The 16,053-nt window shown below is 44.9% G+C and overlaps 1 protein-coding gene across 1 annotated transcript in view; it reads right to left on the bottom strand.

Moving 5' to 3' along the window:
* The window catches only part of snd1 (staphylococcal nuclease and tudor domain containing 1), a 150,525-nt gene that overhangs the window by 11,120 nt on the left and 123,352 nt on the right, over positions 1–16,053 (bottom strand). The window contains exons 19-23 of the mRNA XM_068717407.1: positions 11,403–11,526; positions 10,873–10,887; positions 9,527–9,581; positions 7,443–7,556; positions 3,473–3,676 (exon numbers count right to left, since the gene is read on the bottom strand). Coding sequence (XP_068573508.1) covers positions 3,473–3,676; positions 7,443–7,556; positions 9,527–9,581; positions 10,873–10,887; positions 11,403–11,526 — 512 coding nt within the window. The remainder of the gene's footprint in view (positions 1–3,472; positions 3,677–7,442; positions 7,557–9,526; positions 9,582–10,872; positions 10,888–11,402; positions 11,527–16,053) is intronic.

Below are 16,053 nucleotides of genomic sequence, written 5' to 3' on the forward strand. Positions count from 1 at the left end.
TGTACCTACTGTATGTAATGCGAGGTACATTAATGTCCCTTCTGTTTCCTGCGCTGGTGATTAAGCAATGATATCAGTCACTGACGATAATCTAAATATCAATGCCTCATAAACGACATGTGCTAAAGGACTACACATGATATGCCAGATGTATGGCAGATTAAACTATACACTCAATCACGTGCAATCCGCTTGATTGTGAGTGTATATGTGAGCGCTCCGATTCAGGCTCTGGTGTTACATGTTGGGTCAGTTCGCGGTATATAGGACAATGTCAGTTGCACTTATCGTCCATCTACACCTCTGGGTCAACTCCCGTCAATTCCCCTTCAATAAGTAGAGATTATCAATCATAATTTGGCTTACTGGTTCCTCCTCTTAATATCCCACTTCCCTCCAATCAGATACCAGCAGCTTGGCACGCATCTGATCATCTTTTCACAATGGCTGCTCCAATCCTGTGCCATGAAAGTGTTGTATAGCTGCAACAAAAGCCATCCATATGGTGTATGTAGGGCTTAAAGCAGAAAGGCACTAGAATAAAAAAAAAAAAAAAAAAAGACATAAAACCCCAAATGGATGAATATCCCTCTCTCTTCACCCCTCTCTTGGGACAATGCCATCCTCAAAGACTGGTATTAACCTTCAGTGCACTTATGACTGACTATTGATAGACACCGAAAGTGCCAGTGAACATTACAGCCCCATCTGTTACGCAATGCTTAGCAGCGAGAGCACAGATTACAATGACCGTGTTCCAATCCCCGGGAAATGGATAATGAATGTAGAATAGAGCCAAAACGGAGCAGATAGGAAGGACAAAAAGTCACTTTTACAAGGGGGGGCCGATGAGTCTGGATGAGTGAGAGAAAGGAGGACAGAGATCAGGGTGAGCCGGCTTGGGACGCGAACGAAGTCGAGGGCGACTTTCTATAAAAAGAGGGGGGAAAGCGTGGCGGCACGGATCCAGAGGTCGACGCGAGGCCGCGTCTGAACATTTATGGAGTACGCTGCCGCGCCGCGATAACGTTATCTGTTGTCGCACCAGTGCTGCTCGTGAATCTTTGAGCCAGATACAAGTGACTCCGAGTCCACTCCGGTAGATTACGAACAAACAAATAGTCGGCTACGGAGCAAATTTACAGAAGTCCAAAGGTGCTTATAAAATAGGCGAAACGAACAAATTAATCTTCTCAATTTATCGATTGTTTTGTAAATAAAATGTCAAAATAGTTAAAATACCAATTGCAATTTCCCCACAGTCCAAGGTGAGGTCTTTAAATGTCTCGTTTTGGCCGAACAACTGGCCCCAAAAACCCAATCATCTTGAATTGCTTTAATCACTTCTCTGTCGTCGACTAATCCATATCTAGTTGAAAAATGATAAATTGTTCCAGCCCTCGAACATCGAGTTCAAAAAGGTTCCATCGCATCTAATAAAGACCAGAGAGGGAATCATTCAAGCGACATCACCGGTCGTCATATAATGAGTCCGATATGAATCGACATTGCTTTGGGCGCTTTGCGTTTGGATGAAGAACTGACTACAGTAAAAACCATAAAACACACTCATTTCATGAACAAGAAGCACATTTACTCTTTTTAGATCGTGGAGAATTGGCCTAAACACACACACACACACACACACACACACACACACACACACACACACACACACACACACACACACCGACTTCTTCGTCTTTTTGAGTTTGGAAGCGGCCTTAATGGGTGGAATTACCAAAACAAAAAAAAAGGAATGCTGTCCAGCTTTACTTTAACACTCACTTGTTAGTACATTGAAAACACCGCTGCTTGTTAAGCTTTCTCCAGATCAAAATATTGGTCTGTAGCCAGCGAGGGATCGGCAAAATGCTGGAGATGCAGCTGTTGAACACTAAAGAGAACGCCTGTGGTCTAACGGAAACCTAAATCGGAGCAGTCTATAAGCCTATTAGTCCTACGGCTGAAAGGTTTAAATCATTGTCCTTTGTCTTTAGGGTCCATTGCCCCCCAGAGGCCGCGTTACGGTTCCCGGCTACTCTTCAGAGATCAGGGGTCAATACGCTGATACACAGCGCTTTATTGACTGACTGAGGCGGGAAGTGCTTTTATCTGTGATGTCCAGCAGTGAGTTATTAACCTGCGTCTCCATGCGCGAGAGAAAGAATGTCTTTTACGTACGTTCTCTTCCCACCACCCTCTAATTTGTATAAATGCGTATTTTGATTATGTTTACCACCAATTACCCTCTCACGGACAATGTTCCTCCATCGCTGTGTGAATTACAATTTTTTTTTTTTTTTTTAAATAAATAGCAGAGTGACTAATGTTGGGTTTATGCGGAAGCGGTCATTGCGACAGGAATAAATAACCTCCATGTCCCTTTATCTCTGATGTACAGGAGTGGCTTTGAGTCTGCATGGGCACATTAGCATAATGAGAGGAAAGTAAATGAGCGACGCTTCGCCGTTTGACAAAATGGCTGCCATCTGGGGCAAACTGCAGAAAGTGGGTGTTTATTGTGTGGCTGTGGATTGACAAGTGAGAGAGAGAGAGAGAGAGAGAGAGAGACGCATTACTTTGTGTCTCTTTTGCCACATTATAAAACCTACAGGCATTTAGTGCGACACTAGCTGTAATTTATATATATATATATATATATATATATATATTTATTTTTTTTAATCCATACATGACGAACTGCGATGGAAGCGACTGGGTAAGATGAGTGTAAGCATGAGAATGGGGTAATTATTGGATCGTTAGAAAGCCGTGGGCAGGATATAGACCGTTTAACGTTAAATAACACACAAGGGGCCCATTTTACAATGAGTGAGAAATATTTAGTTCAGTAATAAATAAGCTTTGTCTTATTTTAGAACAGCGCTGAAACAAATATTGATCCATACTGTGCACTTTGACAGCACTGTGAGCCGTTAAGTAGAGAAAAATAAGTCATGGAAAACTCTTAATTGATTTTTTTTTTTTTTAACACAAATATCAAAAGTAGGGCTGAGAAATCAATAGAAAATGTATAGAAATTGACATTATGAATTTCTCTAATAACTCTTTAACTGACCTGTTTAATCACATAAGTCGTCTGCAGAGACAAGTGCAAGATCTGAGATAGGAAGCATTTCAAGAAGCACACAGAGGGAGAGTGACCTTCTCTGCTCAGGTAAACATTACTCCAGATCTTTACATAGATCATCGTTGTTTGCTGCTATATTAAAGTTCAGAGTGTTGAACACGGCTCCTTCAATGCAGCCTAATCTTAAGCCTAAGGACAAACGACGAATCGCCGTCGGTCAGGGTGGTTTCCGTTCACAGCAAACAGAAAGCCAAATCCGCATTGTGCTGCAGTTTTTTGGCGAAATCATGAACCACGACTGAATTTGAAGACCTGAAATTGTTTTTACGCAACGGCTGCCGTCCCATCCCCAAGCGTACGTCCCGTCTTTTCACTTACGATCTTCTGCAGGTGCTTCTCCTTGCGGACTTCCACCATGACCAAGCCTTCCTTGACCAGGCCGAGGCCCGCGTCGTCCTTGGTGTCCCCAAACTGTATTGTGACATGTGGGCAGGTGGCACCCTGGAACTCCACGTTCATCAGGCACTGGGTGTTCTGGATGTCCCGCACGATGCAGTCCACCACGTCCGCGCGAGCATCCTCCTGAAAGACGTAAAGTGTGGGGGGGGGGGGGGGGGGTTGATAAGGGATGGGGTTCAGGAATAAAGAGGAGGTGACAGAGGAACAGGAAATGGGGCATGTTGGGAACGAGGCAGTGAAGAAAAGTAGATTGAGGAGATGATGGAAGGGAAGAAGGGGAAAGGGAGGGGGGAGGAAAAAAGGGTGAAAGGGCTAATTAGTATATTATCTCCAATGGCGCCCAAACAGATAAGCATACACACACACAAATACATGCTATGCAGAGGCTGATAAACACACTCTACATATGCATGAACCTAACCGTGATCTCTGATTTCTGTCAGGTGGAAGAACTGCTCAGAAAGTGAAAAAGAAAAAAGAAAGAAGACCTGTCCACACGCTCTTTGTAACGCGGTCAGCAGGAACACATTCATACACGTCATTCTCCAATCGATTACAATTACATGATCCCTCACACAGTCAGTCATGTAGCACAGCAATTATCTACTCAAGCAGTTCAAGGGACTTTAGTTAGGATGGACTGCATAACGGTCTGATTCTCACCCTCCTCCTCCTCCTCCTCCTCCTCCTCATCCTGTCCCTTTCTTCTCATCCTTTAGTTAGTCGCCTCGCTGTCTCTTATTCCTCACCCTTCTTGAATGTGAAAGGCCAGCGTTTGATCGAACACATGGTGAAGGAGGAGGTGGAGAACAGCTGCAATGCAATACCGACTTCACCTCCACGGGCGAAAGTGACAAAAACAAAACAAAACCGAGGGAGCTGTATCTTCAGAGGCAGGATGACGCTTCAAAACTAAAAATCAGTCCCTGGCCGTCATCCATCCCTCCCCTACACCATCCATCTCTTTGCTTTCCTTCTTTCTCGCCCTGGTCTTGTCTCCATGGCAACCCCCTTCAAGTTAGCCGCCCTTGGGTATGTGTGTGTGTCTGGTGTTATGTGTGTGTGTGGCGAGCGTGTGTGGGCAGGGAAGCTTGTTCAAGGCACCAAACCACAGGCCTATTTTGTCCCCGCTCTCCCCCCCGGGGCAACTTGTTACAGAACAAGAATGCTTTGACGCTCGTGAGGGGGGGGGGGGGGCAATACAAAATTGATGAGGTGGGCCTTCTAGTGAACCTCTCCTGTCCACCATACAGGACCTGGTTATAGCACTTGAATGTGTGAAAAACACAACATTCGCATTTTGACCGAGCAAACAATCAAGAAGTAACCTCTTGCTGCAAGTGGTTGGATTTTTGTTTTTTGTTGCATGACTTAATGAGAAAAGGTAGATGGTGGTGCATTCAAGTGCATGTAATGCAAATTAGAATATATCTTTTTTTTTTGTTTTGTTTTCAAGATGCATAAACTCAAGCAACCCTTTGAAATCCAGAAGAACACAGACCACTGCCATTAAGGAGTGGCTATTGTGTGGTTGGGCTTTGTGTGTGTGGCATTTATTCAAATTTATTTTGCTTTACATCTTTCTTTTTTTTTTTTTTTTTTTTTTTTTTTATAAGTGCACTCTTGGCATACACTACTTTCTCCAATTAGCTGACGGGGCACAATAAAGACGAGGCAGCGTGTCCTGAGTGCAGTCAGCTGGGACTTCACAACATCTGTAATGAAATTGGATTGAACAGTGAAACAATGTGGGAGCAGTTGTTGCTCAGAATGAGGCATCTTCTGCAGTCAAAGCGTCACGGAGATAACGCGCGCATCGCGCCTCGTACTTAATCAAGGTTCAGGTAAGGTATTATTTTTCCTTCGGCAGAACTGTGACAGTGCATTCACCATTCCGACGGTTTTCTGAAGATATTGTCACTAAATGGAACATTTTGTGACAAATGCACTGGAAAGCAGCGGCGTGATCTCGTCCCACTGGCGGAGTGTCGGTGTTAAGAAAAGAACCGTTTTAAGACAGACTATGAAGCTCCATAACTTGCGCAGGCAGACACCTTTTTTTTTGGTGCAGGGCATCAGGTAGATGGTTTGCGAGACAAAAGGCAACGACCTTTCCCTGTGTGCAAGCAGCGAAGTCGGAGCACAAGTGGGGCACCGTGCTGCCAGCGTGAGTGACACAGCAGGACGCTGCAGATAAAGCAGACGGCAAACGCATGAAAGGAAACCCAAGAGAAAATAGAAAGAACAGGAAAAAAAAAGGTTAGACGGATGTAGAGTGACAGACACAAAGTGAGAAGGAGAGGTGTAAGGTGTATGTCACGCTTCCAACATGGGGTAAAGCTCTATGTGTGTGTGTGTGTGTGTCTGGAGGCTACAAAGTGTAGGTGATGCCTTTGTCCCCTGGGCTGGACCAACAGATGGGCCACTTCATCCTTCAGCGTACACTGACTCATGAGACAGGTGTCAGCATGCATGCAGGCACTACCATCTCTCTCACACACACCACACACACACACACACACACACACACACACACACACACACACACACACACACACACACACACACACAGTGAAGCTTTGACACACCTGTCCAACAAGAGGCCAACGGGTCCATATTTTTAAAAAATGTCTTTAAAAATAAGGGCGGAAAATTAAGATTGAAAAACTATGCGATGTATGTCCTCAGTAAAAAAAATAATAAAAGAAATACAAAACTGGCCCCATATTTTAGACAACAGCCTTTAAACTAACCATTAAGTTGAATTAACACATCTCGGAAACATAACCTTTATGAAAGTAGGATTTATAGCAGGACTGCATTAGACTGCACTAACTTCAGCTAGATCTCCTTCATAAACTGGAAGCGGAGTGTCGATAAATAATCCAACATAGCGGCAAGCAAACGTGTCCATGTAAAATGTAGTTATCTGGGCTGTGGGACAAACGGCCTTTAAAGTAGCGCACACACACACACACACACACACACACACACACACACACACACACACACACACACACACACACACACACACACACACACACACACACACACACACACACACACACACACACACACACACACACACCTAATTAAAGACAGGGCTTAGCACTGTGCCAATCAGGCACATACCAAAAGAAAACATTGTATATCTGCACAAACTATTCGGGATGCTGCTGGCTCAGGAGGCTATGAATGAGCTGACCCCCCTGTGACACGCACACAAAAACACACACACACACACACACACACACACACACACACACACACACACACACACACACACACACACACACACACACACACACACACACACACACACACAAAAGTGGTCAGCTGAGGTTGAGTAAACACACTCGGATGTAAACAAGAAGATTAGGGCTGAAGAAAAAACAGTAGCTGCTGTTGGGCTATCGGATGGACATTTATATATGCATAAACAAACACCTGGATGGTTTGCATCCATCTACAGGATTGTGTGGGTTTCTGGGTCGCTGAAGAAATACAGGATATGTTATCAAATCGTGCATGAACATTGATGTCTCTCTGCCACTATGTCAATTATTGTATAGTTGTTTTTTTTCCGCAAACCATAAATCAATGGCCTGGTGTTTTTGATCACTCTGTCTGCTCGTACCACATGCATTATGTATGAGCAGACTTTTTTTTTTTTTTCTTCTTGCTCGGAATGAAAAGTCGACCCCGTCTGCCGGTTACAAACTCATCACCTCGTGCGATAACCGAAACTCAAACAGATTTCATGTATTGCCAGAGAAGTCAACTTTCAAAAGCTGGCAATAAATGAGACCGAGGAAGTTGATATCTCAAAAAGTTAATTTTGGGAGGCTCTCGGCTGCGACACATATCTCCGCTCGGCACGCGCACTTACGTCCTGCGGGACCTGGATGAAGGCGAAGGCGTGCTCGGTGGCCTGTGCTGGCAGGGTCCTGGTGCCGAAGGCAGGGGGCATGGCAGCCAGACGAGTGGACGACACGACTTCTCTCTGAGGGAGGATGAATGGAGGACAGAAATCAGAGTCAATATGGAGCTTCCCCCCCCCCCCCAGACGGTGTTATAGCGTTAATCTATGCAATCCTACACATCAATTCCAAATACTGGAGCTGTAAAAACATTTACTCTTGGTTTATGAGTTCACGCTCGACCACAAGTGGAGTAATTCTTTGTGACGGAGGCTTCCACCTGCCGCTACAACCAACGGAGATTCAGGGAGAAATGTCGGGCTTGTTCAGCGAGGGTAAAGTGATGAAAGTTCACTTTTTTTTTTTACATTACAGAGTGCATCTTTCGAATCAAATGCGTCTGCGAGCGAAGGGCGTTCTTAAAATAAAACCCATGCGCAGGCGGTGAATTAACCCTGTAGCCTGTCGCGTCTCTTCTTTCTCCTTGATTCTGAATCAATTAGGAAACCTGTAAGTCACTTTAACAATGATAGTTTACAACTGAGCATGAAGGACAGCTGCCATTTTGTTGCTTAAGGGCTGCATTCGTGTGTGTGTGTGTATATATATGTCACCTTACCGATCATTTCACAGCTGCTTCCGCAGCAGTACGGAGGTTCACTGAGCGCCATCTGCTCTCGAGCTCAGCTACAAGCTGAGAGTAAAGACGCCAGTAGACGTCAAGTCGCTAGTCAGACTTGTCAGATTAGAAAACACCACAATCTGTAAAACCTTAAAAAAAAAAAAAGGGCAACACTACTTGCCAGTGTACATATGAATAGAAGTATACTTAAAATCCATTTTAAGAAACGAAGGAAAGTAACATTTTCTAAAGAGTTGACACATGATGAGCCAATCACCAATCACCACAGGCTTCCTAATGAAGAACATGCTGGTGGGAAGTCAATGGAAGTTCATATAATGAACCCCCCCCCCCCCCCCCCCATATCTTAGGTTAATGTGTTCATTGGACTGTACAGTCTAGACAGAATGCCTTGAACGTTCGTACATTATGGATTATGATAAGATCTATCAGTGCCATATTAGATTTTGACGGCGCTGTAAATGTGGGCCTTAAAAAAAAATTAAAAAAAATGAAAAGACAAAAGCGCTCGGCTGTGTTTGTTAATAATCGCGTAATAATTCAGGGAGTGACCTATACCTGAGACAAGTGGGCAATATCAACAACTAATCGCTCACGAAACCGAGGCCAGAGTGACTCGACCTTCAGTGAGGCAGAACCACAGAGAACCAGGGAGACAGCGGCTCCGCTTTTTTTTTCCCCCTTTCTTTCCTCGGTGCGCCAGGTCGGCCTCGGAGAATCACACTTTCAGCAAAATGCCAGGACGCATCGCGTCTGCCGGCCAAACCCCCCCCCACCCCCACCCCCACCCCCACACTCTGGGGTCAGTCACACACTGTGCCGCTCCACTGCATCATGGGAAATGTCCCGCAGGCCGGGGTTGGCTTGCATTAGCCACTTGGTTGATGCAAGCGTGTGTACGCAAGTGGGTAGGAACACACAGAAAAAAACGTACTCGGAAGCATATGGTGCCTTCGTCATCACAGTGGGAAAAAAAACAAGAGTGTGTGTGTGTGTGTGGTGTGTTTGGGGGGGGGGGGGGGGGGGGGGGGGAGTTCTGCTTTTGTTATTGTTATGAAAAGGAGTAAAAAGTATACACTCAGTTGCACTCTTTGCTTCAGTCGTAAACAATAATAGGGAAAACAAATAAATATTTGTCCTAAAACTCCAGCTGGAGGACCACATAATAATAGCTGTTTAGCTTGCTTTGAATGTGGAGATAAAGCAAACAACTGGTGTCTGAATAGATGCAAGAAATAGAAGAGGAATCCCTCTTCAGATACTCGACTCCCCCAGGCTGTGGGTTTGGCGTTAACAAACATGTGTTATTTTTCATTTTGAGCCCCAAACAATAGGAGTATGTTTTAATGATAAGCTACACATTCAACGCTTGCTTATCAGATAGTCAAACGCACGGTCACGGTTACTCACGTTGCCGTAGTCAATGTAGAAGACATGAACCCTTGCTGGCGACTCAACTTTCTCCCTCGGGCTCTGTACCTGCAGCAGAGAGAGAGGAGGGAGGGAGAGAGAGAGAGAGAGAGAGACAGAGAGAGAGAGAGAGAGAGAGAGAGAGAGAGAGAGAGAGAGAGAGACAGAGAGAGAGAGAGAGAGAGAGAATAGAGCAGAGGGAAACAGAGATGAAGACAGAGGGCACAAGAGGAAAAGGAGATGAGTAAATGATTCCGTGCTTATTTTCCCTGGGGAGAAGGTGTTGGAGGATCTGTCTGTTGTGATCGGGGGAGAGGAACGGGAGAGGATGAGCAGGCCGGGGGAGTGAGAGGGGACAGAAGGGATCTATCAGGACACGGCAGGGCTGTGAAAATTGCACAGAGGCCTCTTCGCAATAAAGAACAGAAATTCAGACCTATTTCTTTGCCTTGTAGCGAATAGCTTCAGTGCATTAGCGCTAGTCACTAAAACCCAGCAGTTTGATTATTCCGACACATTTGGCAAAGCTGGATTTGAAAGAAAACAAACTTGATCTGTGACACCTTAAAAAGGAACGACGTCTCTGAGTAAGATCCAAATTCAGGAATTCATATAGAAGCTACAGAAGCGTCCGGCCAACCACTTCGTCTGACTCTCAACTCCGACGAGACAAAAGACAAAATTGACTGAGAGCCAAGGGAAGCAAGAGAAAGCCAAACAATTACGGCCACATGGGCAAAGAAAGAGACAAGAGAACAAAGCTAAAACCAAATAAGTGCTTAACAGGAAGACATAAAGAACAGCAGAGAGAGACAAAGTGTGAGTGACTGATGAACAGAGGCTTCTCCTCTCTATTTACTCTCACTCAGTGGCGTTCTAAGAGGACTTGAAAGGCAACGAGTTTTTAATTAGCCCCCCAATGAAACATTCCACATGCATCACAGAATACAAAGATACGGACAAAGAGCAACGCGAACATGAACATAATTAGCTTGCTAAATAATGTATTACTGGTAAAAGAAAAATCTCAGGCGTTTGTCTCGTGGAGCGGGATTACGGTTTGATGTCGCAAGTAATCAAGGAGACAGACGTTTCTATACAAACAAGGCTGAGGACAGTGACGGCTGAAGACAGACGGCCTGTTTTAAACGCTCATTGACCTGCATTGTCGGCGGGACAAAGGAATAACTTTAGTCTTTTTCCCCGATAAAAAAAAAACCCTGGAGAGGAAGACGGAGGGAAGGATGGAGGGAAGGAGAGCACCTGTGTCGAGGGAACATTTGTTGTTTTTATCAGTTCTGTGATCTTTTTTTTTTTTTTTTCGCCGTCGCCATCTTGACACAGACACTCTCTCTCTCCTCCTCCTCCCTCGATCACTGTGACTTTTATCTGTCCCCATGACCATCTGTAAACTCCCAACATCCGGTGAGGAGAGGTGAGTGTGTGTGTGTGTGTGTGTGTGTGTGTGTTGTGTGTGTGTGTGTGTGGTGTGTGTGTGTGTGTGTGTGTGTGTGTGTGTGTGTGTTACTGTCAAGCGACTGCTGATTCTGAAAGGCCAAAGAAGAGGCAGAGAGCTAATTACACCCTGTGGGTGTCTGCAGTTAACGCATCACAGGCTTAAAGAGAGACAAGGTAAAAAAAAATTAAAAAAATGAAATGTCAGGTATTCTTGAGACGAAACTCAAAATATAATGTCTACGTCTCACGGAAATGTAGCTCATCAAATTGCAAAATGTCTCAGTCGTTACAGATTCAGTCTCCGCATTTCTACATCGCCTGCACAGTAAGTCACGTCTACTGGTTGATTTGGTTCCGGCGTTAACCGGTTAAGGCTTTTATTAAAATATCGCCCCCAGGTACCGAGACGTTTGCTTACCATTCTCCGTCGGCGAACGTGGCGATGCAGATGTCCCCTCGGCGCGGGGCGTAGGATCCTTCCACTGGCGGCTGGGCGGCGATCTCTGCCCTCATCGTCTCCATCAGATTCTCCAACTGGGCCCCTGACAAAGACGCGAGCGAGACAAACTTCAGCGAAACAGCTCCAAAGCAATTAGGAGGATTTTCTTTTTTGGGGTAATTTCTTCAGGGTTGCATTTCATTTCATCACTATGGGCTTTTTTTCCGCTTTACTTTGACATTGATGTGTTTACCGGTTTTGTCTCATCATCTAAACCACGTTTAGAATGTGAGTTCACACTCCCAACAGAGAGGGAGAAGTTGAATATTTGAAGATGTGATGGGACTCAAAAATGCTATTTCATTCTCTCAGCTACAGGCACGTTGCTTTGATTGATGTTGGCATCGACTGGGTGCGATTGAAAGAACACACTGTCGCCTTAACCCTGCAGAGCTCCTTAACAAATTGCAGTGTGTAAAAAAAAAAAAAAAAAAAATCAGTAGAACATTTAAAAAGTCTGATTCTTATGAAGGTTGTTCATGCTGTTTAGTAAACTGAATCATGATCCTTTTTGTGCCTTTTGTCGTTGGAACAAAAAGGCAGAGTGATTGTTTTATTGCATCCTGGAGCATGGTTTGTTATCCAACACCTTGGTTCCAGTGACAGCACTGCTCTACAGGTGATGAACACACGAATAGCACCGATCCATCTCGGTAGAGCATGGAGCCTTCTCATGCAAACAAACACGTTTAAGTTAAAAGACTCATTTAAGGACGGTTACCCTTTTAAAAACCTCCGCTCTGACGGTACGCCTCAGCCCATCGGCTCAAAACCCAAGTCAACACCGACTGCTCTGAGGAGGCCGAGACCAAAAATATGCTACAGCAAAAAAAAAAAAAAAAAAAAAAAAAAGCAACATAGCTGTTAGCCCATTAGCACCACGCAGCTAATGCTGCTTTGACCCTGTTGGAGACATGCAGCTTAGAGTAAAGTGAGCCAGCTCTGTCGAGCCATTATACGACACACAGCAGACCCGTTACGGCGGATTCGGGGCCAGATTGCGGCCGTCTGTACGGCGGGAATTGTAGAAATCAGAGAGCGAGTCGGTGCTCCGTGGATTCAATGGCTGTGGTAAGTGGCGGCCCGATTTAAACCCAGCAGTTGCAAATGGGGAGCCGACTGTGGCGCCACTAAGTGTGTGCATCTCCAAGTGAATCACTTCCTGGTGTTCGTGTAATATGCATAGTATATTTTGTTTGTGTAAGGCACGCGTGTTCACAAAAAAAAAGTGTGTGTGTGTGTGTGTGTCGGGGGGGGGGGGGGAGCAGCAGCAATTACAGCTGCTAGTTTAGGAGAAAGGCCCCCGTGAAATTTGATGGGGCACTTTTAGAGGCCATATTCACTGATCTGCCACCTGGAGGCGGTTTTTGTGGGAAGCCACGGTCATCATAAGTAATGGAGCATTTTTAACCACACACATTCATACAATGGGAGGGTATATATGGAGGCAAAAATAAAAATCAGGCACACAGTTTACAGTCTCGCTAACAGGGAACGCTGAAAGAAACCGAGCACGAGCGAGCGTAGCGTCAGCTGTCTGCAGTAAACACGTTTAATAAACCCAAAGCACTCCAGAACGGAGGTTGATTTTAAAATCCGGCTCAGGGGATTAAGAGGAGCCCAGTTAACACAGACACACTTCCATTCTTACTGTTGCAAATGTGTTTGGGATGACAAAAGACTCAAGGCAAGCAGCGAGGAGAGATGAGATGAGAAAGATCTTAAAACAAAGTTTCACTCTCAATATTAATATTTATGATGGAAAAAACATTTCCTCTGAGGAACGTGAGGGAGATTACGTTCAAAAGCAAACTGTATTTATATCCGAATGTGAATAAATCTAAATTAGATATTAATACAGTAGAGCTCTCGTGCTCTTTTCTTTGTAAAATATCAGCTACACATAAAAATGACCCCCCCCCCCAAAAAAAAAAAAAGCGTTAAACTACATTGACACCAAGATGAAGAAGTCTAAATGAGAATATTTGTAAAATGGAGTATGAGCAAATAGTAGCTCTCACACACAGCCTGTCCCCTCACTGTGCCATCAGTGCTTCATGCTTCAAGCTGCAGCTTCATGTATCACTAATACACTTTGAATATGCCAGCCTTTTTTTTCTTTTTTTTTAGAAAAAGAAGACGGGGGAGAAATGTGATTACTGACCATCTGTAGCGTAAACTCTGGGTTTTACAGTAACCAGGTTAACTCAGGTAAACACATTCTCAGATTTCCCGTCTTAACAGGATTTCTTCCACTAACCTGGTTTCCTATGCGCGTAAATGCAGTCAGTGTGTGTGTGTGTGCAAAAATTGTTAAGTTCTGCTTACTTTGCATTTTACTGTACTATCAAACAAACAGCTAGGAGGCGGGCCTACACCTCCGAATGCACGGCATTCTTTTACGGCTGCGGTGACTTGTCGTTAACACCTAATATTCATTTGGCTGTTGGAAAACAAGAAAATATAAATAATGATGCTGTTAATCTGAGCCCGAGACAAGCCGAGCAGCTGCCACCCGACTGCAGACGTGCAACCTTCATTAGCATGACGAACAGAAGAGGGGGGGGGGGGGGGGGGGGGGGGAGACGACGACGACACACCAGCGAGGAGCGAGAAGGGATCTTGAGTGTGGAGGGAAAGCTGGGAGCTCGGTGGGAATGTGGAGGGGGTCAGGGCAGGGGGTGGGGTGTCCAAACACCTCGTTGGCCACCCACTGCTACACCAACTGCTGATTAATGCAGTGAGGGGAACAGGAGCATAAATACACACACACACGCACGCACACACACTATCCTCAGCGTTTTGTAGAGAAAGCAGTTTTTGGAAAACATGTCAGATGAATTGCATCCCGAACCCCTCGCCTCATACGCACAAACAAAAACACACACACACACACACACACACACACACACACACACACACACACACACACACACACACACACACACACACACACACACACACACACACACACACACACACACACACACACACACACACACACAGAGAGAGGCGGTGTAGTTACATCATTACGCTCCGGCTTTGCCATCGCGACTTGATGCAGACTTACTGGAACGGCATTGGGCTACAGCCGTCACAGGCAGCCACCTCCTTGATTTATTAATCTAATTAAAAAAAGTTAGTGTGCGCCTTCACTTCCTGCTCAGACTGCGCTCGTGTGCATTTCTGCGTGTATATTTACACACCGACTTATTTATTTATTTCCATTCCTGGGCCATGTTCCACTTTGGGCCTGGAGAGAACTGAATAAATGACACATGAGCGTTAAGAGGGTTTCTACCTGCTATATATTTATTTTATATATATATATATATATATATTCACATACATGAAGCCTTAATGGATGTAGCCTCTTGGCCCGACCTAATTAAAAATGCTTTATTCATGCGAGTGGTGAAGCAAACTTGAGCTACAGTATGGAGTTTTTAGTTCTCATATTTGATGCATAAAATGGGGAATGAAGTCAAACCTGGCGCGTCATGCTTAGCGCCGTAATTAGCCGACGATGATCCGATACGAGTCGCAGCCCGTCAGAAGTCTGATATTCACTTCGTCCCTCCGTTTGCCGACGCTCAGATGTCTCGCTTTCAACCAGACGGAGAATCGCTGAAGGAAACCATTTCTACCTCCAGCCTACGAATACGGCTCATCGATTCATGGACTTTTACGGAAAAATACCCGGGTTTCTTAAAAATGAGCTGACAATAACTGTGCAGTATAATGGAATGTGTTGCATGTCCGCTGGACAGAGACGTCCGCCAGTGTTTGAGAGGTGAACCAGCCTCCCGGTAGGAACTTGCTCTATTGGCCCCATATCCTTTTCAGGCTTCATGCACCACTGAGCCACTGTCGTATCGATGAAAAGGGGCCGGCCTTCAAAAGCTGCATACTGTTCTCTATTTACATCCATTTGTGCAGCTTTTCTTTTTGTTCCCGTCTGATTTACCTCCGTGTCTAAATTCCCCCATGTGTCACAGCAGAGTTGGACTTTTCTATAGGTTTACTTGGCGGTTCTGGAAACACACACTGGACTCGTATCTGGGCTCTGCGCAGTCAAAGGGCGCCGACGCTGAAGTGTTACGATTCCCTTCTGTGCAGTCGTTTATAATGTGGTTCATGATGATCTTAAATAAAAAGGGTTTTCTTCAATCTTTAATCAACTCCTGATGCTTATACTGCAGATATGGATATTTGGGACTTTGAAGAATCACTAATGTGATTAAATGTAATACATCCTTATTTCCTTGATACCTTTCCAGCAACACATCTTTAGTCCTTCCTTGTCTTAGGCAGTGTCCTCATAGAGTAGCATCCTTACTGCTTTTAATTCGCACGCCTTCCTCCCCGTGTGCTACTGAGCATTTTATAATGTGCACGTCCACGTTTGCAAAGTGCGTTTGATTTAGTATGCAGACTGTGCCTCGTGCATTATCATCATTCTCTGTTGGGATTTTCAGATTCCAATTTGCTGTGTGCAGGTTTCTTGGACAAAAAAAAAAAAAAAGGTGCACCAGCTTTGGGATTACGAATTCATCAGGAACACATCGTC

This window comes from Cebidichthys violaceus, unplaced genomic scaffold (assembly GCF_023349555.1).
Source record: "Cebidichthys violaceus isolate CVI_PGR_0920_01 unplaced genomic scaffold, fCebVio1.0.p SCAF_21, whole genome shotgun sequence".
Taxonomy (NCBI): Eukaryota; Metazoa; Chordata; class Actinopteri; order Perciformes; family Stichaeidae; genus Cebidichthys; species Cebidichthys violaceus.